The sequence below is a fragment of the Phascolarctos cinereus genome, unplaced genomic scaffold, assembly GCF_003287225.1.
Source record: "Phascolarctos cinereus isolate Bilbo 61053 unplaced genomic scaffold, phaCin_HiC Scaffold_4;HRSCAF=312, whole genome shotgun sequence".
Classification (NCBI taxonomy): Eukaryota; Metazoa; Chordata; class Mammalia; order Diprotodontia; family Phascolarctidae; genus Phascolarctos; species Phascolarctos cinereus.
The window spans coordinates 128,418,852-128,446,260 of record NW_027555847.1 but is presented as its reverse complement, the minus strand read 5'-3'; the positions used below and the strand labels follow the sequence as shown (position 1 = coordinate 128,446,260).

Below are 27,409 nucleotides of genomic sequence, written 5' to 3'. Positions count from 1 at the left end.
GCAACTTTTCTTAAATAATTCCAAATTGTTTTCCAGAATAGTTGGGCCAGTTCACAGAGGTGATCCACCAGTAGTATATTATTAGTGTACCTATTTCCGTATAGTCCATCCAGAATTGATTATTGCCATTTAAAAAAATCATGTTCTTCTGTTTGGGCAAAAACTTCAGTTATTTTAGTTTACATTTTTACTATTAATGATTTGAAACATCTGTTCTTATGGCTGATATTTTGTATTTCTTTTGAGAAATGTTTGATTATATCCTTTGACATTTATTGAAGAATAGCTGTTGGTCTTATATGTATTTGTGTGAATTTCCTATAGATTTTGGACTTTCATCAGAAATTTTGATATGAAATTTTTTTAACCAATCAGCAGTTAGTCATCTTATTCTGATTACATTGATTTTGTGCAAAAACTTTTTTTTATTTTTGTTACCAAAATTGCCTGTTCTGTTTGTTTTTCATGATTATCTTTCTCCCTCCTTTGCTTATAGATTCTTTTTCATCCATTTATCTCATCTTGTCTCATCCGTCACAAGAAGCAGTGTGGTATAAAGGATAGAAAGCTAGCCCTGCAGCCAGAAAGAGCTGGGTCCAAGGCACCCCTCTGAGGCTTATTGGCTGTGTGGCCCTGGGCAAGTCACTGAAGCTCTTAGTACTCAGGCATCTCTGTAAAGCAGTAAGCTGCAGAGGGGATGGCAACCTGAATTGATGAAAGGGGTTTACTTTTTTTTTTATTAATTTATTTTGATTTATTAACAATTACTTCCATAAACTGTCTCTAGGAAGAGCCTTTGAAATAGCCAATAAACAAAACAAAATAGCCAATAAACATTTAGTATTATGGAACTAACGATCAGAGAAAAGACTAGGGCTGAATATTTAAGTCTGTGAGTCAACTACATGGAGAAGACAATTAAACCTATAGAAGCTGATGAGATCACCAAAAGAAAGTATAGAGAAAAAAGAGAAGAGGGTTCAGGGACACTCCCACTGGGGTAGGGGTGATGATCCAGCAAAGGAGACTTAGAAGACGTAGTAAAAAAAAAAGTGGGAGAATCAGGAGAGAGGATCCAGGAGAGGAGGGTGATCAGCAGTGCCATATGCACAAAAAGATTAGGGCTGAGTAAAGACTGTTAGACTTCACAATTAAACTGTTGATAACTTAGGAAAAGTAGTTTCAGTTGAGCTAAGACCCAGATTACAGAGGGTTGAGGAGTAAGTGGGAAGAGAGGAAGTAAAGACAGTGAGTGTAGACAGCTTTTTCTAGGAGTTTGACTGAGAAAGGGAAGAGAGCTACAGCTTGAGGGAATGGTAGGATCAAGACTAAGTTTTCTAAAGATTGAGGAATCAGATATATTTAAAGGTAGTAAGTAGGCAAGAGGCTAGTAGATAGGGAATGATTGAAGGGATAATCTACTGGAGAAGATGAGAAGGGATAGGATCAAGGGTATGTACATGTAGAGGGATTAGCTTTGGCAAAGAGAAGGGCCACCTCATTATCTAGTGGACAGATAGAGACTAGAGGAAAGGAAGAGAGAGTGGAGGATATAATGTCTAGGAGTTTTTAGTTATGTGTTTAATGCAACATCACATGAGTTGTGAGTTGTGCCTTCTCAAGTATCTGGCCCCCATGATCCTGAGGTATGAGGACTACAGGAGCCTCAGGTTAGTGACCTAGAAACTGCTGACTTTGGAACATTGAATAGGACATTGTTTTCTAGGCCATGACTTGTCCCAATGAAGTGGTGTCATATGAGATAGTCCTGTCGGTGACCAGGCTTGTGAAGAAGTACAGAATGGAGCTACAAGCAGTCACGTGGGACATCCTTCTAAAGATTATGGAGCGACTACTACAGCAGCTACAGGTGAGTATTGAGGGAAAATTTCAGCCAAAGTAATGAATGTTAATTTGTTCTAATAGACATGCTAATTTTATCCGTCCACATGAGTGAGTATTGTTCCCTCCAATGGCTGTTATCGAGGGTGTCCTTTCTCTTCTTGTTCAGTTTCTGGAGGTTCTTTAGGAATCAATTCCAGAACCTGTAGTAGATACTTAGATACTCTTGTATATACTTTCAATGAGGACAAATCCTGATCTTTTGAGAGTGAATTTAAACTTTGGAAATAACCAACATTTTAGAGCCAAGTTCAATGAATTAAGTGGGCAGTTATATTGGGAAATACCTTTTTTGACCAAAAATGAGTTGTAACAAGTCGAAGGTCTAGAAAATAAGGACCCAGCTCTTGGGAACTGGGCTTGATGCTGAATTCTATTGCCGGTTGGTTGGCATTATATAGATAAGAGAATCAGCCTAACTCCCTCATTTTACATGTGGGGAAACTGAGACTTTGCAAGATTAAGGGAATTACCTGCTACCACTCAGACAAGAACTGGAGAGCCAAGCTTTGAATGATGATTTTCCAATGCTCTTTCTACTACTTTAAGGAATTGCAAAGTAATAAAACTGGTTTTCTTGTGGAATTCATAAATTTGCTCTGATGGTTATTACCAGAAAAGAGTCCAGGCCTGGCCTGAGCAAAGTCTGCTCTGTTACACCCTCCAAAAGAGAGTACTTTGAAGGGGACAACACTTATTTGCATATATAGAAGTCCTAATGAGTATTTGAAAAAAATGGACAAAACTAGTTACATTAATTTATAGTCATACTTTGTAATTTAAAGCTGCACTGCATGTTTTGGTTCAGCAGTTGCACAGCATTTAGTGTTTAATTGATCTGACACTTCTGTATCGTAGAGGTGTACAGACAAAACAGGCTTGTAGGCCTCAGTGTTGTTACGTGTCATGAGAACCGAGTAACACTGATACTGCAATGCTTTTTGAGTTGAGGAAAGGCTTTAGGTAACATGGCCAAGGGAGTTCTGCCTTGCCCATTCGCTGGCTGGCTTTGCTTAGATGTGTTAGCAGTATTTGTCTGCTGCTACGTAGTGTTAATTGGCTGCTCCCTTACTATTCTAAGGGAGCCTGTGTATGAAATCCTTGGCCCGAGTGTGGAAGAATGGCTGCCGAGGAGATGCTTATGCCTTAAGTGGTACATACCCTTGGTGGTCAAAGCAATCTCTTCTCCCTCTCTCTCCCTCATTGCTAGCTTAATCATCTCCTGTGATTATCTTGGGCTGTGGAGGGGAAACAGAAAATGGTGTGAGGTAGTGCCCCTACTGTCACTCACAAGCATTGCATTAGTGCCTGGGCCATGAGAGAAAGGGGTCTGCAGAATAGATGAGTTGCTGTCAGAGCTGTTTGTCTTAAACTTGGTTTGTACAGAGTAAGAGACCAGCCACCCAGGAGCAGTGGAAGTAATCTTATCTTGTTTCCACATAAACCACATGACAGCTTTGTATTACAGAGTATAGAGAGCCAAGAGCTCAGAACCATTGTTCATGATTTGTTGAGCACTGTTGAAGAGCTCTGTGATCAGAATGAATTCCACGGCTCAGAGGAGAGGTTCTTTGAACTTGTCGAGAGATGTGCTGATCAGCGGCCTGTAAGACCATTTTCTCCAAATCTCTCTTTCCTGGTCCTGCTCCCCCAAACCCTTTTTCCCCTGGAGCCTTTTCTTTTATGATTCTTTGCTGCTGGGAGGATGTATGCTCTGAGGGAGGGGGAAGATAGTGGGAGCCCACATGGGTGGGATGATGGTAGGTAGATGAGGGCAGTTTGAGGGGAGGTCCCATCTCTGAAGAGCTGCTGACCAGGAAAGTCTGGTAGCACATTGGCTTGGCTCCCTGCCTGTTATTCTGCACTCAAGTTTTATGTTCCACTGGGGAATTATACCAGGATTTCTGTGAAACCTAATTATCATATGTCAGTTGAAGGGCACTGCGGTAGCCTAGCCATCAATTTCCTCCCACCTGTGTGGAGGAAGTTGAAGGGGCAGACTCTGAGCTTGTGTTGCCACCCTGGAGCTCCTGCCTTTTAGCACATCTGCTTCCCACACGGCATTCGGCATATTTTTTTCTGGGAATATACAACTTGAGACCAAGATTTTACATACTTTTTTTCCCTTTAATTTTCATTGCTGCCACCTTACTGCCTTTGTTCTCGATGAGTCACAGGCAATGGTGAATGCCAGGAGGTTAATGTAACCTGGAAAATTTGTGTAACTGCCCAGGTCAGCAACAGGGGGGCATGTTTACTTGAAAGCTGCTTCTAAGAGAGGAAAAAGATTTGATGGTTGAAGTGGCTTTTATTAATTATTAATACCAAAGTATCTTTTATTTTGACAGGAGTCCTCCCTTTTAAACTTAATAACCTATAGAGCTCAGTCTATTCATCCTGCCAAGGATGGCTGGATTCATAATTTACAGTTATTAATGGAGAGATTCTTCAGGTAGGTAAAATCTTCAGAACCTAATGTAAATCCTTAAATTTTAGACCTTGGGAATAGAGCATGACAGCATTCATTTTAAATGCCTGGGCCTCAAGGTACTGCTACTGAATGTGGTTTTATGAATTTTTAACAACAGTAAAGGAAAACTTGTTTTTTACAAGGAAAGATTTGCTTTCCATTTGGTCAGATTTCATTTACAAAGCTATTGCATTAATTTTGGACACTCAGAAACCATTATTTTTAAAAAATTGCCCAGAACTTACATTCATGCACATTTTTCTACTGTTAAATTTGGATTCCCGATTCAGCAATTGGGAATCTACCTGCAGAATATAGTCATAATATTATGATCATAATAGAATCTATTTCTAACATGGACTATCATATACTTTACTAAGGCCCTTACTTTGCTGGCTCCTTTCAGTATCTTCATAATCAAGTATAGTATAGAGACTGCATGGTGAATTCTTGAGGTCTAGAATGTGTCCACTGAAAGTTACTATATACTATATGTTGCTATATTTGAATATGACTTTGTCTTCCAGTAAACTTCATTCATTTGCACTTGCTTCTTCTCCCTTCAGGAATGAGACCCGAAGTGCTGTGCGCATTAAAGTACTGGATGTTTTGTCCTTTGTTCTGAGCATTAACAGCCAGTTTTATGAGGTGTGTATTTCATTAGTGCTCCTCGTGAAGCTCACTACAGTACTGTGAGAACAGAGATGGTACATGGGAATGAGAGTGTGAGGACTTGAGGCTGGTTGTTGTTCAGTCTTCGTTCTTGAAAAGGACCAATGATATCGTGAGGGCGATGTCTTGACGTTAGAGTGAATTGGATTTAAGTGAGGCAGAGCTATGTAAAGTTGTCAGCCTCATTTTCTCCTCTGGAGTCATTAAAGTCTAGTGGCAAGACATAAGTCAGGACACCTGGTGATGCCCAGGATGCAGTGGGTGATCTTGGCCTTTCTAAATTAAAGTTTTTCCCAGGTGTTCGTTGAAGTTTGGCCAAAGAAAACGCATCAGGGGCAGCTCAGTGGTGTGGTGATGAGAGTGCTGAACCTGGAGTCAGGAAGACCTGAGGCCAAAGCCTGCCTCAGACACTACTAGCTCTGTGACTCTGGACAAGTCACTTCACCTCTGTCTGCCTTAGTTTCCTTATCTGTAAAATGGGAATGATAATAATAGCACCAACTTTCCAGGGCTAGTATGAGTATCATGAGATAGTATCTGTAAAGCACTTTGCACGGTGCCTGTCATATAGGTAGGTTTTGTATAAATGTTAGATGCTGTTATCATCACCATCATCATCATCATCATCATCTCCTCTAACCATTGAGTATCCACATCTATGTACCTCAGCTACATTGTACTCAGGCACTTTGGGCTCTGCATTGCTCTGGTCAGGTGCTGTCCTTGCTCTTATAGAGTTACTATATCTTTGTGATAGCCTAGTCTTTTTTTTATAGGGATTTTTGACCATTTTTCATTTAGCATTTTTCATTTAGCATTATGTGTTTATTCAGTAAATATTACTGGGAGTATACTACATGTAAAGCCCTGAGGAGAACACAAAGATATTATAAGATATAGATCCTGCCTCCTAGGAGCTCATCTACTGATTAGTAATCACCTAGAATTTAGACCTTGTAATACATTTGCTTTATTCATTCATTCATTCATTTATTTTTTTATTTTATTTTATTTTTAGGCAATTGGGGTTAAGTGACTTGCCCAGGGTCATACAGCTAATAAGTGTCAAGTGTTTGGTCTGAGGCCAAATTTGAACTCAGGTCCTCCTGACTTCAGGGCTGGTGCTCTATCCACTGCCACCTGGCTGCCCCAGTACATTTACTTTAAAAGTCTTTCTGTTGAAATCCGAGAAAAGAAGGATGTGGGTGGTTTTGTCATAGGCATGTCTCTTTTTGGTCTGTCCAAGCTGGAGGTTTCGATGCTTGCTCTTCCCTAGGCATTGCATGTCTGTCTAGTGGTCAAGAGGTTGTTCCCCTTCCCCTCTGCTGGATGTTTTGTAGGTGTAGCAGGGCACTTGTAAAGAGTGACTTGGGAAATAGCGGTGGCACCTCTGGCTTTGCACATTGTGCCCTCTCTAGGTCCTTATGTTATACTCTTCCCATGAATGCCATTCTTTTTTGTCTATCTTTTGGCATCATTTGCTTCAATCCTGATTTTTTTTCTTTCTGCGAAGAAAAGGCTTTGGGAATGTTTGTCTGAGTCCATAAGGTGTCTGGTAGACCAGATACTACTCTATGATGATTATTAGCTTTCTAAGGTACTGGATAAATGCTGTTGCTAAATGAGATCTGATAAGCTAAATGTTATGCACAGTCATAGACTTTGCTTATAATGGTATTCTGTCTTGTCACAGGAGGAGCTGATTAACATGGTAGTCATCTCACAACTAGCCCACATTCCTGAGGACAAAGACCATCAAGTCCGAAAACTAGCTACTCAGCTGCTGGTGGACCTAGCAGAATGCTGTCACACTCATCACTTTAACAGCTTGTTGGATATCATTGAAAAGGTAGGACCTTCTCAAAATTAGGGATGTTACTTATGTCAGCAAAATGTGCCTGAGGAAGACCAAGTGTACCTGAGACATTACTCCAAGCCCAGGCAGTGAATGCTTGTATGCCTCTGCAGTCTTGAACACCCTGTCTTAATTGGCACTCTTCCAGAGGCAAGTAAGGGTTCACAGAAAAAACATTTTCTTGGTCCTCCTTCCTAACCTGAAGGTCTCTAGGAGTGGTTGATGTTACTGATACTGACACCAGAGCCCTAGAAGTAGGAGTGCTGGAGAGCGTTGACTGTTCATCCCATCCAGCTGTTTTCTCCCTTAACGTTTTTGAATTGCATGGAAATCTTGAGCATGTTTATTGAAGTGAGGGAGAGAAACCTTTTTTTTTTTTTAAAGACAAGAGAGGACTGACTTGGTCTGCCTGGTAACTACAGATTTGACAGATACTGAAGCAATGAGTTGTGAGCTTCAGTATTAAAAATAGATTTTTTTTTTCTCTTAGGTGATTGCACGTTCACTTTCTCCTCCTCCTGAATTGGAAGACCGGGACTTAGCCTCATATTCTGCTTCCTTAGAAGATGTGAAGACTGCTGTACTTGGTCTTCTGGTTATCCTTCAGGTAAGTTCTCTAGAAGGGAGCTTTAGAAATTTCATCCGTTCTTTTCTGGAAAAAGTTTTCTAGTGGAATATGATAGCGTGACTGCTTTCTAAGGATTTAGTTTGGTTGGAATTTCAGTCTCTGGGATTACCTTCCCGCTGAAGCTGTTTGTGAAGGTGATTGAATCTCAAGAATGATAGGCCTACACCTGTCCTGTTAGAATTCTCTGCTGAAATACCTTACTAAGTCACTGCCCAAAAGCATCCTGTTACTTGATAAATGTTGTGTATAGCCATTATGGCCAAATCATTTCAGCCTAGGACAGAAAGATCAGTGCCTACCTTGTATCACCCGTTGACAGTACAAGCACCTGCCGGTTATGTGGCTTGCATATCTCTTCTGATTCCCTTCTAATCAGCTTTACAAATGCAAGAAAGTTTTGTGGGTCCATTTCTTATTTATTTTTAATTTTTAAAAATTTTTAATTTTTAAAATAATTATTTAGTTTTAGTTTTCAACATTCAGTTCTGTAAGATTTTGAGTTTTAAATTTTCTCCACCCTCCCTCCCCTTTCCCCACAATGGCATTCAATCTGATATAGGCTCTAGTTATACATTCATATTAAACATATTTTCATATTAGTCATGATGTAAAAAAGAATTAGAACTAATGGGAGGGACCATGAGAAAGAAGAAACAAAACAACAAAGAAAAGGAGAGAAAATAGTATGCTTTGATCTGCATTCAGACTCCATAGTTCTTTCTCTGGATGTGGATAGCATTTTCCATTATGAGTCTTTTGTGATTGTCTTAGATCCTTGCATTGCTGAGAAGAGCCAAGTCTATCAAAGTCAATCATTGCACAGTGTGACTGTTACTGTCCACAGTTTTCTCCTGGTTCTGCTCACTTCACTTGGCATCAGTCCATACAGGTCTTTCCAGGTTTTTCTGAAATCCATCTGCTCACAATTTCTTACGGAGCAACAATATTCCATTACGTTCATATACCACAGCTTGTTCAGACATTCCCCAATTGATAGGCATCCCCTCAATTTCTAATTCTTGACTACCACAGAAAGAACTGCTATAAATATTTTTGTACATGTGGGTCCTTTTTCTGTTTTGGTGATCTCTTTGGGATACAGCCCTAGAAGTGCTGTTACTGGGTCAGAGGATATGCACAGTTTTATAGCTCTTTGGGCATAGTTTGTGGGTCCATTTCTTGAGCAGATTTCTGGGTGAGGTACTAACTCTACAACAATGATTCTTTAACTGTGTTCCAGTCTTAGGTGCTAATTCTACAGCAGTGATTCTTTATCTCTATTCTAGTGACTGTTTAGGTTCTTCTCTAGGTGGCCCATGGCGTAGCAGCCCAGGGGTGGGGAACGTGTGGCCTTGAAGCCACTTGTGGCCCTGTAGGCCACAATCCAAACTTCACAGAACAAATCCTCTTAATGAAAGGATTTGTTCTGTTAAACTTGGACGCCGTCAAAAGGCCATACCTAAGGACCTAGAAGGACATATGTGGCCTCGAGGCTGTAGGTTCTCTACCCTGGCCCTAGCCTCACATTGAATACCAAACAATTGTTATCCAGCACAGCTGGAGAATAAGCTATTCTGATTAATCAAGTATTCCTCTTAATATTATGTTGCTGTTCACAGATTACCAATTTTATAAGATTTAGAAAAGACAAGTATTTACTTCTTAAATATGATGTCTTTCCTTGATTCAGAAAGGACTTCAAGATTAGTGTTATGAATTTTAGTTTTTTTATTACGTATAACAACATTAATTAATAATAACTAATGTAGAAAGTTGTAAGATTTACAAATGCTTCATGTGTACCTCATTTGATTATTATAATGTTACTAGGTAAATACCCCATTTAGCAGATTAGGATAGACTTAGACTTCATTTATATGTTGTGCTCATGATCACAGAGCCTTATAAATTTGGAGATAAGATTTGTACTCAGATCGTGAGAGTCCAAGGTGCCTGCAATGCCAGACTGCTTGTAAACATAGATGTAGGAGGAGGATATTAAGGGTGAATCTTCCTAGATATGCTACAGAGTGCTACTTTGGGGAATAAATCAAAGCTATTCCATCCTTCTATCTTAACTATTCCACTAGATATAAATTTCCCAGGGATAGAGTCTTATCTATCTGTAATCATTTACTCCTACCTTCAAGAAAGCAAATATTCCTATTCTGGCTTGGGAAAAGCTGGATAATAATGAAGTTCCTCCAGTAACATTTATACTGTGAATACTCAACATGTCCAAAATTGAGCTTCTTTCTCCTAAAACGTCCGGCTTCTGATTTCACAATTTCTAGATGCTGCCATTCACCCATACTTCCATATTTGAAACCTTGGTGTTATTTTTGAACCTTATTTCTCTTTCTCCTCGAATCCAATTAATCAAGTCCTCTTGATTGTCCCTCCACATTATTTGTTGCCTAAATTGTTATTCTCGCTATCACATGCCCTCATAACTGCCCATGAGACCTGTTGCAATAGCTTTCTCGTCTGTCTTCCTACCTCCCCTTTTTATCTCCTCCAGTTTCTTCTTCTTACCGTTGAATGATTCAACTTCCATAAACATAGATCTGGTCATTTCACTCATCTGTTCAGTACTTTTAAACGATTCCCTAACTTCTATGGAATAAGAGTTTGAATATCTTAGCCAAGAATTCAAGGCTTTCAGTGAGTTGGTGCTACCCACTAACTAGCTATATTTTTTTTCTTTAAAAGAAAATTCTGAACTTAAGCACTAAATAAAGGGAGCATTTACATATATATATATATATTGTAGAAGAAAAGGAGGAAATCATATGTCAAACTGCAAATCTCTATGGAGGGCTTGCTTTTCTTTTCAGTATATGATAACTTTACCATGTAACTTTCAAAGCTCTTTTCCTTGTCTTGGGATTCCTTGTGGTCTTTCTTCTGTTCTCTCATTTAATGTATTTTGTTTGGGATCCCTATCCCTACTCTCTTCTTCCCACTTCTCCTCTCAGTGGAAATAAAAACCCTGATAACAATTATACAGTCAAGCAAAACATTAGTTATATCCAAAAATGCATGTCTCCTTCTGCATATTGAGGCCATCACCTGTCTGTCAGGAAGTAGGTAAGCATGCTTCATCATTGGCACTCTGCAATGATGGTTGGTCATCACATGATCAGAGTTCATGAGTCTTTCCAGGTTGTTTTTCTTGACATTACCCACTACTTGTCTCCCAGGTTGTTGTGAGGAAATGGCTATGTACATCTTAAAATATTATATACATATAATTTATTTCTTATTATTTTTCTATTCCTATTTGATACTACTCCTCACTACATACTCTATTCTGTCCAAATAAGACTTCTTAGCATGCCTTTGTTTATGCTATTTACTGAGTTTGGAATTCCCTCCCCACCACCATCCCTACCCTCAGGGAGTGTCACATCTGTTAGAATGGATAAGACTTAAGGAACTTGTTCAGTTCCTACCCAGCCTTTAACGTTCAACTCAACTTTAACCTTCCTCCTCTAGGAAGCTTTTTCTGGTTCCTTCCCAAGATGAGAATGATCTTTCCTTCCTCAGACCTTTATTCAGTTTCAGGTTGGTTCAGAAAACTTGTAAGCTCCCACTATGTTTAAGGTAAAGTTACTATGCTGGGGATACAAATGCAGAAATGCAAGTCTTTGCTTTCAGGAAGCTAACATTCTACTGAAGAAGGACTATACCATACAAATGGGTGTAGTATGAGATAAGGAGTGCTGGGAGCCAAAGAGTGAAAAGACAGTGCTCTAAGAAAATTTGAGGAGAGAGGAGAGCACGCTTTCAGCTTCGGGGGATCAGTGAAGGTGTCACAAAGGAGATGGTGCCTGAGCTGAGCTTTGAAGGAAATTAAAGCTTCTGAAGGGCAGAGGTGAGGAGGGAATGCATTCTAGATATGGTAGATTCCAGTAATGCATAGAGGGAGGCAATGAAGTGGTAGCCTAGGGAACAACTAGTTAGGGTTACATTATGGTGTATTTAAAGGAAAATAAGGAAATAAGGAATATAGTGTATTTAGAGGACAATAAGCTGGAAATAAGGCCGAAAAAGATAGGTTGGAACCAAATTTTGAAGGACTTTTGAGTGCTGGGTTAAAGAATTTGTATTTTATCTTAGAGGCAATGGGGAGCCATTGAAGATTTTTTTAGCAAAACATGGGCAAATCCATGCTTTAGGAAGTTAATTTTGGCAGTAGTGGGAAGGATGGATTAGGATCATGGGGACTGGGGAGAGACTCAAGGCAGGGAGACCAGTGGGGAGGTTATTTTAATAGTCCAGACGAAAGGTGATAAGGGCCTTAGAATAGTAGTAGTGTGGATGTGAGAGAAGCAGATGGATGTGAAAGATGGAACTAGGAGGCAGACTTGGCAATGGCTTGGATGTCAGATGGGGCCAGTGAAGGAAGAATGAAGTTTCAAGTATATACGACTAGGAGAATGGTAGTGTCATCAGCAGAAATGGCAGTTGGAAGAAGGGCAGGTTTTCTCAGAAGGTGTGTTTTGGATATAGTCAAGTTTAAGGCTTTGGCAGGATATTCAAGTGAAGATTTCTAGGAGGCAGTTGGAGACAGGTTGTGAGATGAAAGTTCAGAAAAGATGTGAGGGTTGGATCTATAGATTTGGAAACCATCTGTAGAAAGAGGATAATTGAGTCCATGGGAGCAGATGGGAAAAACAATGCAGAGAGATAGGGGAAGAGGCCTGAAGACAAGGCCTTGGGGACATTTAGGGGACAGGAGATGATGATCCAGCAAGAAAGAAGGAAAACGAGTAGTCACACAGGAAGAAAACTCTGAGAAATTGGTGCTACAGAAGCCAGAGGAGAAAAGGGTGTTCAGGAGGAATGCTGAATGCTACCCAAAAGTCACAGAAGATGAGGACTGAGAAAGGTGGAGGATGAGCATTTAGGAGCTCATTCCTGACCTTTGTTGCGGGAGCAGTTTCTAGAGAGTGGTGGGTTTGAAACAGATTGCGAGGGGTTTTAAAAGTGAGTGGCTGGTGAGGAAATAGGAATAGCCAGTATAGACTCTTCCTATGAGTTGAACAGTGAAAAGAAGACATGGTTAGGATAAGGGCTTGGGAGATATGTGCTTTTGTATCATAGTTACAGTGTTTGTGTGTGTCTATAGATTTTGTGATTATAAATTCTGTGGAGGCAGGAGTTATGCCTTATCTAAAATTTTTATCTTTCCTAGTGACTAGTGACTAGCACATGTAGCAGGTATTTAATAACATGTTTGTGGAAATGAATAGCTACATTCTTTTTGGTATGAATTAATAATTCATGAAATTTAATTAGAAGATAGACATCACTTTATTCATTTCTCATCAAAAGCAGACTCATCTTCTCTCAGATTCTAGTGCAGAGATTCTCAACCTTTCTTAGTTTAAAGTGCCTTAGTGTCCCAGTAATTTTTTTTTTGGTTGGGAGATGGGGGTTAAGTGACTTGCCCAGGGTCACACAGCTAGTAAGTGTTATGTGTCTGAGGCCAGATTTGAGCTCAGGTCCTCCTGAATCCAGGGCTGGTGCTCTATCCACTGCGCCACCTAGCTGCCCCTAATTTTTTTTTTTTTACAACGCCCTTAGGCCACAAGAAATTGCCTAACAGTTCTGTTTATTAAGTAGTTAGATCCAAACAATAAATGCTCATGTCCTAACAATTTAGTAGCCATTTGAAAAAATAATACACATAAATGGAAAGAAAAAATGATTGTTTTATTTCATTCTTAAATCATCACAATTACTTGCTAATGGACTGTGTGTGCTTGTTGGGCACTGCACAGCTTCTCAAACCTGGGAATCAGATTGGATACCACCACTTTCATTTCTTGTTCCACACTGGTTTTTTTTGTATACAGTACTTGCTTTTTTATCACAGCAACCAACAAAAAGAAAACCCAGCTTTACAAAGATATATCACAAACAAGAAAATTTGAGAAGTTACTGGCATAGCTGAAAGTACAAGTAAGCAAAAATGTGTCTCAAACATTTGAGAACATCACATAAAAGAATGTGGTGTGATCTAAATTTGAAGCTGTGCACTACCTCAAGCCTAGGCATCCTACAGAGACAGATACTGATCTATTATGTTTCTCTTGAAAATTTAAAATATGCCATGGTGCCCTGAGGTTCTAGTGAATTAATTTCTGGGAACAGGATGACTAGGGCCAGGAAGGTGGTTCAAGAATCCTTGGTCCCACCAGCATAATCAGTGGACAAAAAAAAAAATTGAGAATTTAACTCATCTAAAGAAAAAATACTTTCTGCCTGCCCCTGCTCCCACAAAACAGTATGTCATATGAATATTTTTAGGTTCCGTTATGGTTCTTTCTTGATGAAAGCAGATGAACATTTTCACTGTTCAGCTAACTAACTGTTATGTTATTCTTCCACAGACCAAGCTCTATACCTTGCCAGCCAGTCATGCCTCCAGAGTGTATGAGATGCTGGTCAATCACATTCAACTGCATTATAAGTACATGTATAGGCTTCCAATCGCCAGCAGTATCAGGCTTAAGGTATGAACTGGCCTCTCAGACTTAGTGGTGGAGTCCAAAAGAGTGACTGTAGGTCTTAGATGGATTAGAAAATGTTTGACATCCAGTTTTGCAGAACAAAGCAATGCCACAAAAATGGCTGAATGTTCAAAGATAGAAGTCCTAATAAGCCTACAGGGACTGTACAGTAATGTAGAGCGGTGGAAAATGTTCCAAGTTTTCTCCTTCATGTCTCTTTCCTGCTAATTGCTGGTTGCCACCAATCCCAAAACTAGAACTAGGCGTAGATGGTATAAAGCATGCCTTTCATCAGCCTGACACTCCCTTTCATGTGAGAATGTGTTTCTGGTGTGTCTGTTGCACCTGGCAGCTGACTCTTGATGTGGCAGAGAATGAGGCCTGGAGGAGAGGAGGAGATCTCAAGGGTATGTAGTCCTTAGCCACAAATACCTCTGCCTTTGTAATGGCTAGGGTTTTTTTTTTTCCCGTCAGTAGGTCATTGCTGAGCCTTTGTCAGTTGAGGGAGGGTAGAAAAGGAAACTATAATCAGAGGCTTCCTAGGCTACTCTGGTCATGAAGCATCCTTCCCTGCGATGGGTGCTGGTATGTCTAGAAGTACTGGTCAGCATGACAGAAGCTGTGATCCTGCTGTAAGGAAGGATTTTGGCCTTCCCCTTGAATCCTCTGTTGCTGAGAGATGGGGGTCTGCTGACTTAAGGGTGAGGAACAGTACAGTGACTTGTCCATAGGCAAATGCATTAGCAAAGCTAGTAATAGAACATGGCAACTCTCCTTTCTGGCTGAAGTTGCCTTCTGTCACCTGGAGCTGAAGTTCCTTCATTGCTTGAGCCAAGCACTCATGTGCCTTCCATGCGTGGTTACCCTTTTTGCTGTGTCCATTGAGCCTGGAAGTAGACAGAATGTGACTCCTTTCGTTCTTGTGTCTTTGAATATTAGTCTTATCTGAGTTGTCGATTTATTCTCTTCCAGGCCTTTGACTTCTTGCTGCTGCTCCGAGCTGATTCGCTCCATCGTCTTGGCCTTCCCAATAAAGATGGTGTTGTGAGATTTAGCCCCTATTGCCTCTGTGACAACATGTATGTTTCTCATCTTGTTGCCTTTCCCCTCAAATGCCACATTTATCTCCCTTCTCAAATTGGTGACTAGTTAGACTTATCATCTTTATTAATTCTGTGCTCCATAATGGACATTTGGGTAGAGTAGATGGCCTCTGTTGAGTAATTGAATTCTTGAAATGATGTCCCTAGAGGTTTTTACAGTAGTAGCTACAAGGTTTAGGCTCCGAATCTTCTGGTCTTTCCCTTCCTTTGTTAGATTGATGCCTAGCATTGGTTTTTAGTTACGCAAATCTTACATTAGCAGCAGCCACCTGATGGGAGTTGGATTTCTTCCTGTAAGATCATTGACAGGAGTCCCCCAGGGTGGCTGGCCGGGAAGGGGGCCGCAGGATCTTTGTTAATGAGTAAGCACCTGTGTTTCTGTTCTCCCCACTCTTCACTTTGGCTTCCCCCTTAGAGAACCTGAGAGAGGCTGTGAGAAGAAGGCCAGTGGTGGTACCCTCTCTCCACCCACGGGGCCTCCCAGCATTGCTGCGCAGGGCGCATCTGTCCGCTTGGGCTATTTGCCCTATTCCCGGTTCTTTGGGGTGCTCCTTCAGTGTTTGAAGCAGGTAAGCAGTTATTGCTTTTACCTTTAAATGTAGCTTTTCTTAGTTAAGGAAGCAGTTGAGAGTATGTGTGGTCTATAATTTGGACTTTTGCTTCAGAATAAAAATAAGACCAGTATCCCTAAAATAGCTCCCTTGTGGTTGAAAGTGATCTGGATGTGTTGTCTTCAAAGTTCTTTCCTGGCTGTTAACTGTACAGAATTAAACTGTACAGAATTGACTGACTTGACATTACTCAAGAGCATTCCAAAGACTTCTGTGCTATTCTGAGGCCCAAGCATTGCAACTGGAATCTCTGATTCCTTGTGACAGATTTGCTGCTGAATTCACATGCATGGGAATGTACATTTTTAGAAAGAGTTATTTAGAAATAGTGATGGAGTAGGGATAATATCATAATAAAATTTTACCAGGTACCAGTTTCTAGTTACTGTGTTGTTTCTGATGGATATAAAGTGGCCAAATGTGGTCTTGGTGCTACAAAGCATGTAGTAGGTAGGCAGCTAGATGGTGCAGGGGATAGATGACTGGTCCTGGAGTCAGGGAGGCTTAAGTTCAAATCCAGTATCAGACACTTAACTAGTTCTGTGACCTTAGGCAAGTCATTTTACTTCTGCCTTCCTCAATTTCCTTAGCTGTTAAAATGATAATAATAGGGGGCACCTAGGTGGCACAGTGGATAGAGCGCCGGCCCTGGATTCAGGAGGACCTGAGTTCAAATCCGGCCTCAGACACATAACACTTACTAGCTGTGTGACCCTGGGCAAGTCACTTCACCCCATTGCCTAGCCAAAAAATAGGGGGGAAAAATGATGATAATAATAGCACCAACCTTTCAGGGCTATTATGAGGATCAGATGAGATAATAGTTGTAAAGTGCTTAGCACAAGATCTGGCACCTAGTAGAGACTATATAAATGCTATCCATGATGATGATGATGATGATGATGATGATGATGATGATTGTTGTTGTTATGAACTTATCTACTGCTGAAGAACTCTTTATTACTTTTTCTTGATTGATACTGCTGCCAAAGCAGTACCTGGAGAAAATGAGGTCTGGTGCCCTAGTGGGGGCCAGAGGAGCAAGGAGGGTGGGAGAGAAGGTGGTGTGTGTGACAGGAGCAGAGAGCATAAGGGCCTGGGGCAGAGGTCTTACTTGCTGTCATACCTGTGCAGGTGGGCACTTGCTTATTCACCACTTGGCAGAGTCAGGAGCACTAAATCCAGCCAGAGTGGGGAGAAATCAGAAAAGGCTTTTCACAAATTAGATAAGGAGCTTATGGTTTATAGCCTGGTTTCTCCCACCTGGTCCCATTTTTTTGTTCTGAGGCCTACTTTTGACTTGGGGGCACTTTTCAGGAAGCCTTTTCTTTCTTTCAATAGTATAGCATTGCATAGGGTCATGGGGACTGAGAACAGAAGTCATGATTTCTGCAGGCCTACCTCACAGTAAGACTAGGAAAGAGCAATGCTGGTGGTTTTTAAGTTAAGCCTTTAAACAAAACCTAAAATGATGACACATGTTACATCTTTCCAGTAATTTCTTAAATCCCGTATTAACTGTGCTCTCCTTTCTCTTCCCCAGGAGACTGACTGGAAAGTATTGAAACTGGTTCTTAGTAAGCTGCCTGAATCCCTCCGATATAAAGTTCTCATTTTCACTTCTTCTTGCAATGTAGACCAGCTCTCCTCTGCTCTTTGCTCAATGGTAATGTTGACATTTTCAGTTATCTGTAAGACTTTTTTAGTGTCCCTTGAAAGAAAGATGTGTGTTGGAGTGGGCCAGGTTGAGCCAATAGATGGCTTTCCCTCTTCAGCAGGAAGAATCTGAGCTCTAGAAGGCGAGCTGCTTGGCAGGGAGCACCAGTCAGTGGTTCAGAGGATCAGAACCCAAGCGATTTCATTAACAGGCTCATGTTGGCTTTGAACCTTGTTTGTCCAACACCTTCACCAGCAGTCAGCATAAACCTGGGTGCTCTGATTGTAAAGATGATGTTGTGGGTTTGTGGTATGCTTTTCAGAGGGTGAGGTGAGCATGTTTGCGCCACGCTACTGTAAGGCAGATCAATTGGACTTGAATGTGTATTGTGCAATGAATAGGCATATTTAGCCTGGGCATATTTATAGCAGTTGTTAAGGAAAAAGTAGAGACATGGGCATTATCTCCAAGTATCAGAAGGGTTGTCTTGTGAAAGAGGAATTAGATTTGTTCTGCTGCTTGGCCCCAGAGGACAAAACGAGAACTGTCCATGCTACAGAGAGAAAGATTCAGACTGATGTTGGGGAAGAACTTACTAACAATTTACTAACAATTATTGCTGTTCGAAAATGGGATGGATTGTCTTTGGAGTTAGTGAGTGCCCTGTTCCTAGAAATCTTCAAGGAGATGGCACTCTCCTAGTTAGGGCATAGAGGAAATTCAAGCTTCAGATAAGCACTGGATTAGATGACCTTACATGTCCCTTTCAGTTCTAGGACTATGAGTCAGAAGCCTAAACCTGGCTTGACTCCAAATTGACCTGCTTTGTAGAGTGACTGAAGGAATTGTTTGAAAGCAAATTAGCAAGTTTCCTGTTCAAACCCTCTGTTCTTTCTAGTGCTCTTTGCTTCTGGGTGATTTTGGCAGCCGCTTTCTGGGTAGAGCACGTGATGTAGCTGATACCTTCTCTCACCCCTTGAAGGGAATTTATGCCCTGCTGGAGCCTGGCAGTCTTGGGAACACTGCAGCCTTTGGCGAGAAAAGACTATCCTAGGGCCCCAGTTCTTCTCATGCCTTGAAATCCAGCCACTCTCCCCTCCCCAGCATGTCTGCCCCTGAAATCTTGCCGTTGGTCTTTCGGTGGATGTGCACTAATGAGAACGTGTCCTCTGTTAGCTTTCAGATAAAAAGACTCCTGAGCGACTCTGTGGCACGCCTGATGGCTTCTCTCGGACAGACCTACACTTGGCAGTGGTTCCAGTGCTGACAGCATTGATCTCTTACCATAACTATCTGGATAAAACTAAACAGGTACAATGTGGGAAGGAGTTTGTAGGAGAGAAATGGTTTAACGGCAAGGTCACTTGAAGGACAGCTTAGATTAAATGGACTCCAACATTTTACCTTCTGCCTCCCCTCTGCCCACTTGTTTAGGTGCTAGAAAGTGTTTGCTTCTGCAGATGGACCTGACTCTCCTTCTTCCCATCTCTTGTGTGACAGGCTGACTTCTGTCTCTTGAAAAAGTTCTTTCTTGGGGACAGCTAGGTGGCTCAGTGAATAGAGCTCCAGCCTTGGAGTCAGGAGAACCTGAGTTCAAATCCTGCCTCAGACACTTGACATTTACTAGATGTGTGACCCTCGGCAAGTCACTTAGCCCCAATTGCCTCACCAAAAAGCAAAAAAAAAAAAAAGCTTTTTCTAGTGGATGGATACCACTTGAGCCCTTTCTGGTGAAAACCCAACTTTGGCAAGAGAAGGACTATAATCTCCTAGCCTTAAAGATGTTGCCTTTACCAGTGTTTGGCCTCACAAAACCACCTGATTTTAGAAGATGTCCACCTTTAGCTATGAGATGCTTGTAGAGCCTGAAGCTGTTAAAATCAAGAACTTTTAGAAAAGTGAAGTGGTTGTGTCTTCCCTTTTTGTGTTTCAAGTTGATAACTCTTGTGTCTCCTTCCAGCGGGAGATGGTATATTGCCTGGAGCATGGCCTCATTTACCGGTGCGCTAACCAGTGTGTTGTGGCACTGTCAGTGTGCAGTGTGGAAATGCCAGATGTCATCATCAAAGCGTTGCCAGTCCTGATTGTGAAGCTCACACACATTTCTGCAACAGCCAACATGGCTATCCCGCTCCTGGAATTCCTTTCAAGTAAGTGGTCTGAGTAGCAAGATCGAGTAAATGTGCTCCTGATGCTGTCTTTCGTCTCGAATTCATCAGGATTGTGATCCAGGACAGCCTGCTTTGGTGTGCTGAGGATTCGGCGTCAGATAGCATAATTGACCTTAGAGCTTTTGAGACTGTCACCCAGTGTGTTGTGTACCTCCCATTCCTGCCTGTGCTCCCTTGGTCTAGAACAGCCTTCCCCACTTGGATTTCATATAGTACTTTATACCTTTCTGATGTATTGCTCATGGAGTATTGTGCATTGTAATTATCTTTGTGTGTTGTCTGCCTGCTAGACTATAAGCCTTATGAGGGCAGGGAAAATTTCTCTAACTTCAGATCTTTTCTAGCACAATGCTCTCTACACTCTACTTGATGCTTTTAAAGTGTTTGTTGAATAACTTTGAACCACTTTGAACCTCCTTGGCTGGAAATACTTTTGTTGGCTTTTGAAGACTAGCCCGAGACAGCGCAAGTGTGCAGATGTGTGCACACAGTTGTGTATGTTTGTGTGTGCATCAGTACATACTATTTGTATGTACACACCACACATCCTCTCATTACTAGTAGCTTCAGGCCAGCTGGGGCTTTGTGGTTCCCATTTGATAAGTCAAGGCCCAGATTTCCTGACCCCCTTTTTTCCCCTGTCATGTTTCAGCTTTAGCCAGATTGCCTCACCTGTACAGGAACTTTGCTGCCGAGCAGTATGCAAGTGTGTTTGCCATCTCCCTGCCATACACAAACCCTTCCAAGTAAGTTCCTTGCTGTGCTTGCTGCAGCTTGTGAGGTGCATCCATTATAAACTCAGCAGCTGAGCTTTTTCTCTGGAAATAGCATATCTGAGTAACTACAGATGGAAGACCCGCCTTAATGTTAGAATAAATGATTTGCCAAAGTTTACTCACTTAATGCTTAGCCCTTTAGAGACTGGTTATAACTTTTGTATCTCTAGTTTGCCCTTAGAAATTCTAAATGCTTTTTATTCTTGGTTGCTAAGACTAACCTCCAGTTCTTTCCTTCCATTCCTCCTTTCTTAGATTCAATCAATATATTGTATGCCTGGCTCATCATGTTATAGCCATGTGGTTCATCAGATGTCGCTTGCCCTTCCGAAAAGACTTTGTTCCCTACATCACCAAGGTATAGCCATTTTTCAGTCTTCAAGTATGCATAATGCCCTATCCATGCCACAACAGCCCATACCACTGAGTACAGCTAAGGGATTGCTAGAGAGGGGTAGTAGATGGGAGAGTGGCACTTAGAGGAGTGGGTGTTCCAGGGCCCATGGGCATGCATCGTGCCATAGTTCTGCGGAACCAGATTGAGCCATTTTGATGGTTCTCTCTAGTGCTCAGCCTCCTGGGGCCCATGTTCTCCTTCTCTGTACTGAGTGGTTGGAGTGCCAGTAAGTGTGTTTAATTAACACAGCCTGATCAGGCTGAGCTGCCTTTATTTTAGAGTCTGTGGCCTACAAGTGTTCTCAAAAAAATTCAGTTAATGGCCGAAAACAGAGCTATAGATCAAGCCATATAGCTTGAGAGGGAGCAGTCCTGATTAATGAACAGTCCTCAGGTGTTTCCATGTCAGTGTTAAAGTTATGCTCTCATTTGACAGGGCTTACGCTCCAATGTTCTCCTGTCTTTTGATGATACCCCTGAAAAGGACAGCTTCAGAGCACGGAGCACGAGCCTTAATGAGAGGCCCAAAAGGTAAAAGAGTCTCCCTCAGGGGAACATCCGAGGTTTGGAGGAGAAGGGGAGATTGTTGTGTGACCTGGTCTTATCCTCTATGTAGATTGAGAGGACCAGAGGGGCGACTTTGCATCTTGTTGTGTGTTTAGTAGCCTGAAAATAGAATCATCATCTAAGTTGCCTGCATTGTATGTAAAGATGCAGAAAGTGTTTGACTGAAAGCAATCCCCTGTGTGTGAAACACTGAAGCTTCTGAGAAGATGGCCAGCGCAGTACTCAGGGAGTCATCCCACAATGGGATGCCTCGTATTTTATTGTGTCCTTGCAGGGCTTATGGAGCCAAAAAGTTAAAAGACCCCCGATTTGAGCTAACATGCCACCTCTGCTTTTCTAAAGCTTAGATGATGCTGCCTAAGGCATCTCATAAAGTGGCCCCAGAAGAGTAGCTCTCATAACTTCTCTTCTGAGACATGGGAGGTGCGCCTGTAGGATCCCGTGCCTGAGCCATAGGGTAGTGGAGACCATTTGACTCAACTGGGTTAGTGTAAGCAGAATGCTGCCCTGCCCTTCAGTAATACGGAAAAACCACAGCCAGCTCAGAGGAAGGAAGAGGTATGGGGCTGTGAACTGCCTTCCCTTTCTCAAGTCATAAAAGTTCCCAGATTGGGCCCTTTGATTTCTGTGGAGCTGCGTCCTGCCTTGGAATGTGTCTGGAAAGGGGCTAGCTGGCCAGTGCCCCTGGCGCTCTCTGACCTGGCTGTCTGTTCTGCCTCTAACTATGGAAGATGCCCTCCTTTGTCATCAAAGCTCTTCTCCCCCCCCATCCAGATTGGCAGTGAGGCTTCAGCCAGTCCTTTTAGTTCTTGTTTGCATTTCATTTGACATTCCCCTCTACTCCCTTCTGCCTCCCCTCTCTGCCCCAAGCTTTTTTTTTGCCCTTCTTAGGTTGGAATACTGCATTTTGAAGTATGACCAGGTTACTTTGGGATAAGCTTGGGAAGAGTCTCCAAAAGCCATGAAGTTTGGAGAGGGGAGTGGGCCTCAGTGTGACCTGATGGGCAGCCAAGGCAGGGAGCTCATTTCCAGTCACCTTGTGTCCCTGCCTAGGAACTGGCCCCTTTTTTTTTTTCCTGTAAGTTCTGGCTGGGCCTAATGAGCCTTCAACTCTAGTATGTCCCTACATTAGGGTGTTAGCATTTTTCCTCTTCATGATAAGAAGCCTGGGCCTTCAAAGACTGTCTGACTCCAAGGTTCAGTCCTAAGTCTTAAACTGTACCCCTGGTCAGTGCAGTGTCGTATTCCATCGCTCGTTCTGATCCATGCCTGTTTAATTTGTACTAACGTCATTTGTTTTTATGCCATGTGTTCAATCTTTTGTGTTTTCTTGGTCATGTTACAAAATGTATTTTATGCCTTTGTATTTTTCCCTTTTTTTGCAATAACTTTCCTTTTGGCGTTTCTTTGTTTTGTTGGCCTCACCCTCGGGGATATCCCCATCTTGACCCTGTGAACTGTGACCTTTCAACTTCATTCCTCCAATGGTTCCTTCCCTTCCTGTGAGCTGTGCAATCATCATTCTTTGGGGCTTGGTGCTTCCTCACCTAGTAGTTTAAGGATAGCCAAACCCCCCAAGCAAGGCTTGAATAACTCTCCTCCCGTGAAGGAATTCAAAGAGAGCTCTGCAGTTGATGCCTTCCGGTCCCGCAGCATCAGTGTGTCTGAACATGTGGTTCGCAGGTAGTGGTGCTTTCATAGGGAGGGGGGCGCACACCCTGAAGCTTGGTCCTTGCAAAGTGTTGCAGCTGGGGTGGGGGCAGTGGTGCATGGGGGCTTCTTGCATGTATTCATAGAAGGTAGAGACTTGAGGTCTCCTGGGTACTAGTTCTGGAGGGTCCGGAAGGGTTGCTACAGAGTCTGTGGTTGGGCATGGTCCAGGCTGTAGTCCATTGGGGCTTTACCAGCAAGAATGCACCCCCCTCTTGCAGAGGAGAGCCTGACAGTGAAGGATAAAAAGGTTGCATTCTGTTCCAAACACTTGTAAAAGAATATGGGCATAGGGGCACATTGATGACTCACTGCCTTGGGGAGGGCCCCAGGGAAGTGGAAGCTGAGGAGCTTCCCCTCTGACAGAGCCAGGGTCCTGGGCAGAAGCTTCTCCAAGGCCTATTTCCATGGAGGAAAAATTAGCATTTAATATTTTCCACCAGCTGAGAGCTTGTCCAGTGGGAGAGGAGACCTCTTGATCCTTTGCTCTTTGACCTTTTCCCTCAGTGTCAGGTCCTCTGAGTCTTGTTCAGAAAAGGTCTGCCTTGTATATAGCCTTGCAGGAAACAGCAGTGGTGTTGTCTAGCTGTGCATGTGTGTGCATGTGTGCATGTGTGTGTGCACGTGTGTATGCATGTGTGTATGCACATCCTTGGGAGAAGTCTAAACATTCTCTGTACTTGGGCTTTATCCAGGCTTGTTCTTTCCCTGCCATTGTCTTTCTGTGTCAGAGACATGGCTGAAAACAGTCACTCAGAGGGAGATTAACACAAAGGGTGTCTGGAAGATTTTCTCTAATGTATTTGCATAATAGAAAGTACCCTGATTTGTGCAGTAAGAGCAGAGTTGCTCCCTCTCCTCTGGAAAATGCCCCCTCAGAGCTGCAGGGAAGCCTCCTACCTGGACCTGGGATTTAAACCTCTATTACAGATGATTAGGACTCACATCTTGTTGCGTTGTGCCACTCCTGTCCTGCCCCCTCCCCCCAGCCCATTCTGTCTGAATGAGACCTTGGTGTGGCTCTGTTATTAAGTGTGACTTCTCTCCTCCCACCTCCCTGCAGGTAAAAGCAGTAATAGCTCACATTTCTATAGCATCTTAACGTTTGCAAAGCATTTCCCTCATAAAATCCCTGTGAGGTAGGTAGTACAAGTATTATTAGCCTCAGTTTACAAAAGAGGACATTGAGGCTCAGAGAGATGAAGGGACCTGTCCAGAACCACAGAGATAAGCAGTGTTATAATAGCTGGGACCCAGACCCCCTTCTTCTGCCCCCTTCTTCTGACTCCCAAGGACCAATATTCTTTCTACTGTGCTGCAAAAGAGCATGAAGTTGTTGAGATGAAACATCTCCATCGACCTAGTAAACATTTTAATTTCTTTTCTAGGAAATTATATAAATGCAAAGTATGTTTTAAGGGCCTTTGGGTTTTCCTTTCTAGTAGTTAAGGCAACAAAAGCTGTGTTTTGGATCATAGATATTTGAGATATTTAGTCAAGCAAGGCACTGTTTCACTTCTGAGGGAATAGGCCCCTGTGTAGGAATTAAGTCTGAATGTGGATGGGCGCTGCCTGTGACCTGATCTGTGTCAGTGTCTTCAGCACTGGCATGGTGAAGGCAGGATTGCTTATGTCAATCAAACACTGGTTTTGTGTGCAGAATGCAATCTTTTGTTAATGAATGTACTCTGGAGTTCTGATTCTTGTGCATGACTAAACCTCTTTCTGCAATTAAAACAATCATCAAACTTTAACAATATGCTTCACTGAGATTTGACACCCTGCCTCACATCTCTCCTAAAGTCTGTCATCCAGCTTGGGTCCCTGGACTTTCCAAGATCAGCCTTTTCCTTTACTCTCTGGGATAATGCAGTTGGTGCTAACTTGCAAAGATGAGAATGTACCCTGTGGTTCTGCTCTTTATGAGCAGGGTCAGAGGGCCCTCCCCCCAAGCCCATGCATGCATTACAGCTTTAAGCCAGGTGGCAGGCAGCGTGTCATGGTGTGTCCTTGCCCTCCTGACTTAACTTCTGTGGTTTTTTTTTCAGCAGGATACAGACATCCATCACTAGCTCTAGTTTGGGCTCTGCAGATGAGAATTCAATGGCTCAGGCTGATGATAACCTTAAAAACCTTCACCTGGAACTCACAGAAACTTGCTTGGATATGATGGCCAGATATGTCTTTTCCAATTTCACAGCTGTCCCAAAGAGGTAGGAGCCAACAGATGGTTTTTGGCAAAAAGTCAGGGTTTAAATTATGTGTCTTCAAAGTGAAAACTAGCCATATCACCCCACCCCACCTATCACTCCCCACTTCCCTTGTTAGAAATCAGAGACAGGTATACATATCATGCCATTGTTTTTGCTTAATTGGTGATAGGGACTTTTACCCCAATCCATTTTTCAGTAAACATTTTTGTGAGCAGAGTGGTTGTAAGCATGTCCCTGTGGCATTATCTAGATGACTTTGGCCAGGTGTCACAGAGAATCACAATAGTTGTAGTCACGCCCCTGGCTGAAGCAAGCGCTGGGAGGGGTTTCAGGGGCCCACCCATACCTGAACAATAATCCCTTGATCCTATTTATGATATAACCAAGAAGTGGTCATCCACCCTTATATTTGCAGAGTGGGCTATGCTCTGTTAGCCCCAAAACATCAAATCCCTAGAAACTGAGTTTCTCTCTCAAAGGTTTTAGGAAATATTCTTCCATACCCTCTGGGTTTTTGTCTTTACAGGTCTCCTGTGGGAGAATTTCTTCTTGCTGGAGGGAGAACCAAAACCTGGTTGGTTGGGAACAAGTTAATAACTGTAACGACAAGCGTTGGTACTGGGACCAGGTCCCTGCTAGGTCTGGACTCTGGGGAGCTCCAGAATACTGAATCAAGGTAACTTGAAAAATACCATTTTTCCTTTTAGTGTGTTTTTATTCAGTCATTTGAATAAAATGCATTTATTAAGTGCCTACTTTGTGCTGCTGGGTACCATTTTAGGCCCTGGGAATAAAAATACAAAAAAATGAAACAAAACCTACTCTCAACAGGCTTATACTCTAACAAAAGTGTTCAACTTTTAGCACCTAACATTTCATATTATTCAGATGCCTTCCACCACTTTCTCCTCTGGTCCTGTCTTACAGGGAAAGGTGGCCCTTCTCATTGTCAAGGCAATCCCTCTCTATGTACAAGTGATCCCATTCCCTTCCTCCTTCTGCAGAAGACTATCCCTTCTGTTATCCTCACTCTTACCAGACTTCAGTCTCTCCCTGTCTATTCACTGCTTCCTTACAACCTACAACATGCCCGTCACTCCCCCATCCTCAAAAAACCCTCCTTTGACCCATCACTTCCTGCCAGCTGTCATCCTGTGTCTCTTCCAGGTCCTCCAGGAGCCCATCTGCCATCACTGCCTGTACTGCCTGGCCTTTCATTGTCTTCTTAACTCTTTGCAGTCTGCTTTCTGACCTCATTATTCAACTGAAACTGCTTTCTTCAAAGTTACCAATAATTTCTTAAATCATCAAACCTGACTAATGGCCTTTTCTCAGTCCTTGTCCTTCTGGACCTCTTGGTAACCTTTGGATATTGTTGATCTTCCTTTTCTCATTGATCACTCGCTTCTCCCTAGGCTCGCTCCTAGTTCTTCTGCCTGTCTCACTGCTCTTTCTCAGCCTCCTTTGCTAGATCTTCACCTGGGTCACATCTGCTAACTTTGGGTGTTTCCCCGAGGCTCTATCTTGGCACCTCTTTTCTTTTCCCTCTATTTTACCTGATGATCTCATCAGCTCTCATGGGTTAAACTGTCATCTCTATGCAGGTGATTCTCAGATCTTTTTTCTCTAATCCTAATCTCTCTACTGATCTTCAGCTGAGCATCTCCAACTGCCTTTTAGATATCTTGAATTAAGTGTTCTGTAGACATCCTAAACTCAGTGTGTCCAAAACATTATCTTTCTACCCAGGCTCTTCCCTTTTGCTAACTTCCCTATTCCTGTGGAGAGTACCACCATTGTCCCAGTCACCCAGGCTTGCAACCTAGGTGTCATCCTCAACTTCTCACTCTCTGTCACCCTCAAAATCCTCTCACCCCCCAATATCCAATCTGTTGCCCAGGCCTGTCGATTTCATCTTTGCAGCATTTCTTGAGTAGACCCCTTTCTTCTAATGCTGCCGTTACTGTAGTGCAGACCCTCATCACTTCATGCCTGGACTATTGCACTAGCCTCCTGTTGGGTCTTCCTGCCTGGAGTCTCTTCCCACTCCATTTAGCCACGAAAGGAATTGTGCTAAAGGCCAGGTTCCTATGTCACACACACACACACACACACCCCTCTTGTTCAGTCAACTCCAGTGGCTTTTTATTACCTCTA

The 27,409-nt window shown here is 42.4% G+C and overlaps 1 protein-coding gene across 1 annotated transcript in view; it reads left to right on the top strand.

The window, feature by feature from the left end:
• Positions 1–27,409, top strand: part of TSC2 (TSC complex subunit 2) — a 58,327-nt gene that overhangs the window by 13,974 nt on the left and 16,944 nt on the right. Inside the window, 18 exon segments of the mRNA XM_021006705.2 lie at positions 1,727–1,870; positions 3,371–3,508; positions 4,251–4,354; positions 4,939–5,020; positions 6,738–6,893; positions 7,390–7,506; positions 13,929–14,051; positions 15,021–15,127; positions 15,567–15,720; positions 17,306–17,428; positions 18,596–18,730; positions 19,380–19,569; positions 20,243–20,336; positions 20,622–20,724; positions 21,199–21,293; positions 22,884–23,012; positions 25,088–25,252; positions 25,779–25,928. Coding sequence (XP_020862364.1) covers positions 1,727–1,870; positions 3,371–3,508; positions 4,251–4,354; positions 4,939–5,020; positions 6,738–6,893; positions 7,390–7,506; positions 13,929–14,051; positions 15,021–15,127; positions 15,567–15,720; positions 17,306–17,428; positions 18,596–18,730; positions 19,380–19,569; positions 20,243–20,336; positions 20,622–20,724; positions 21,199–21,293; positions 22,884–23,012; positions 25,088–25,252; positions 25,779–25,928 — 2,309 coding nt within the window.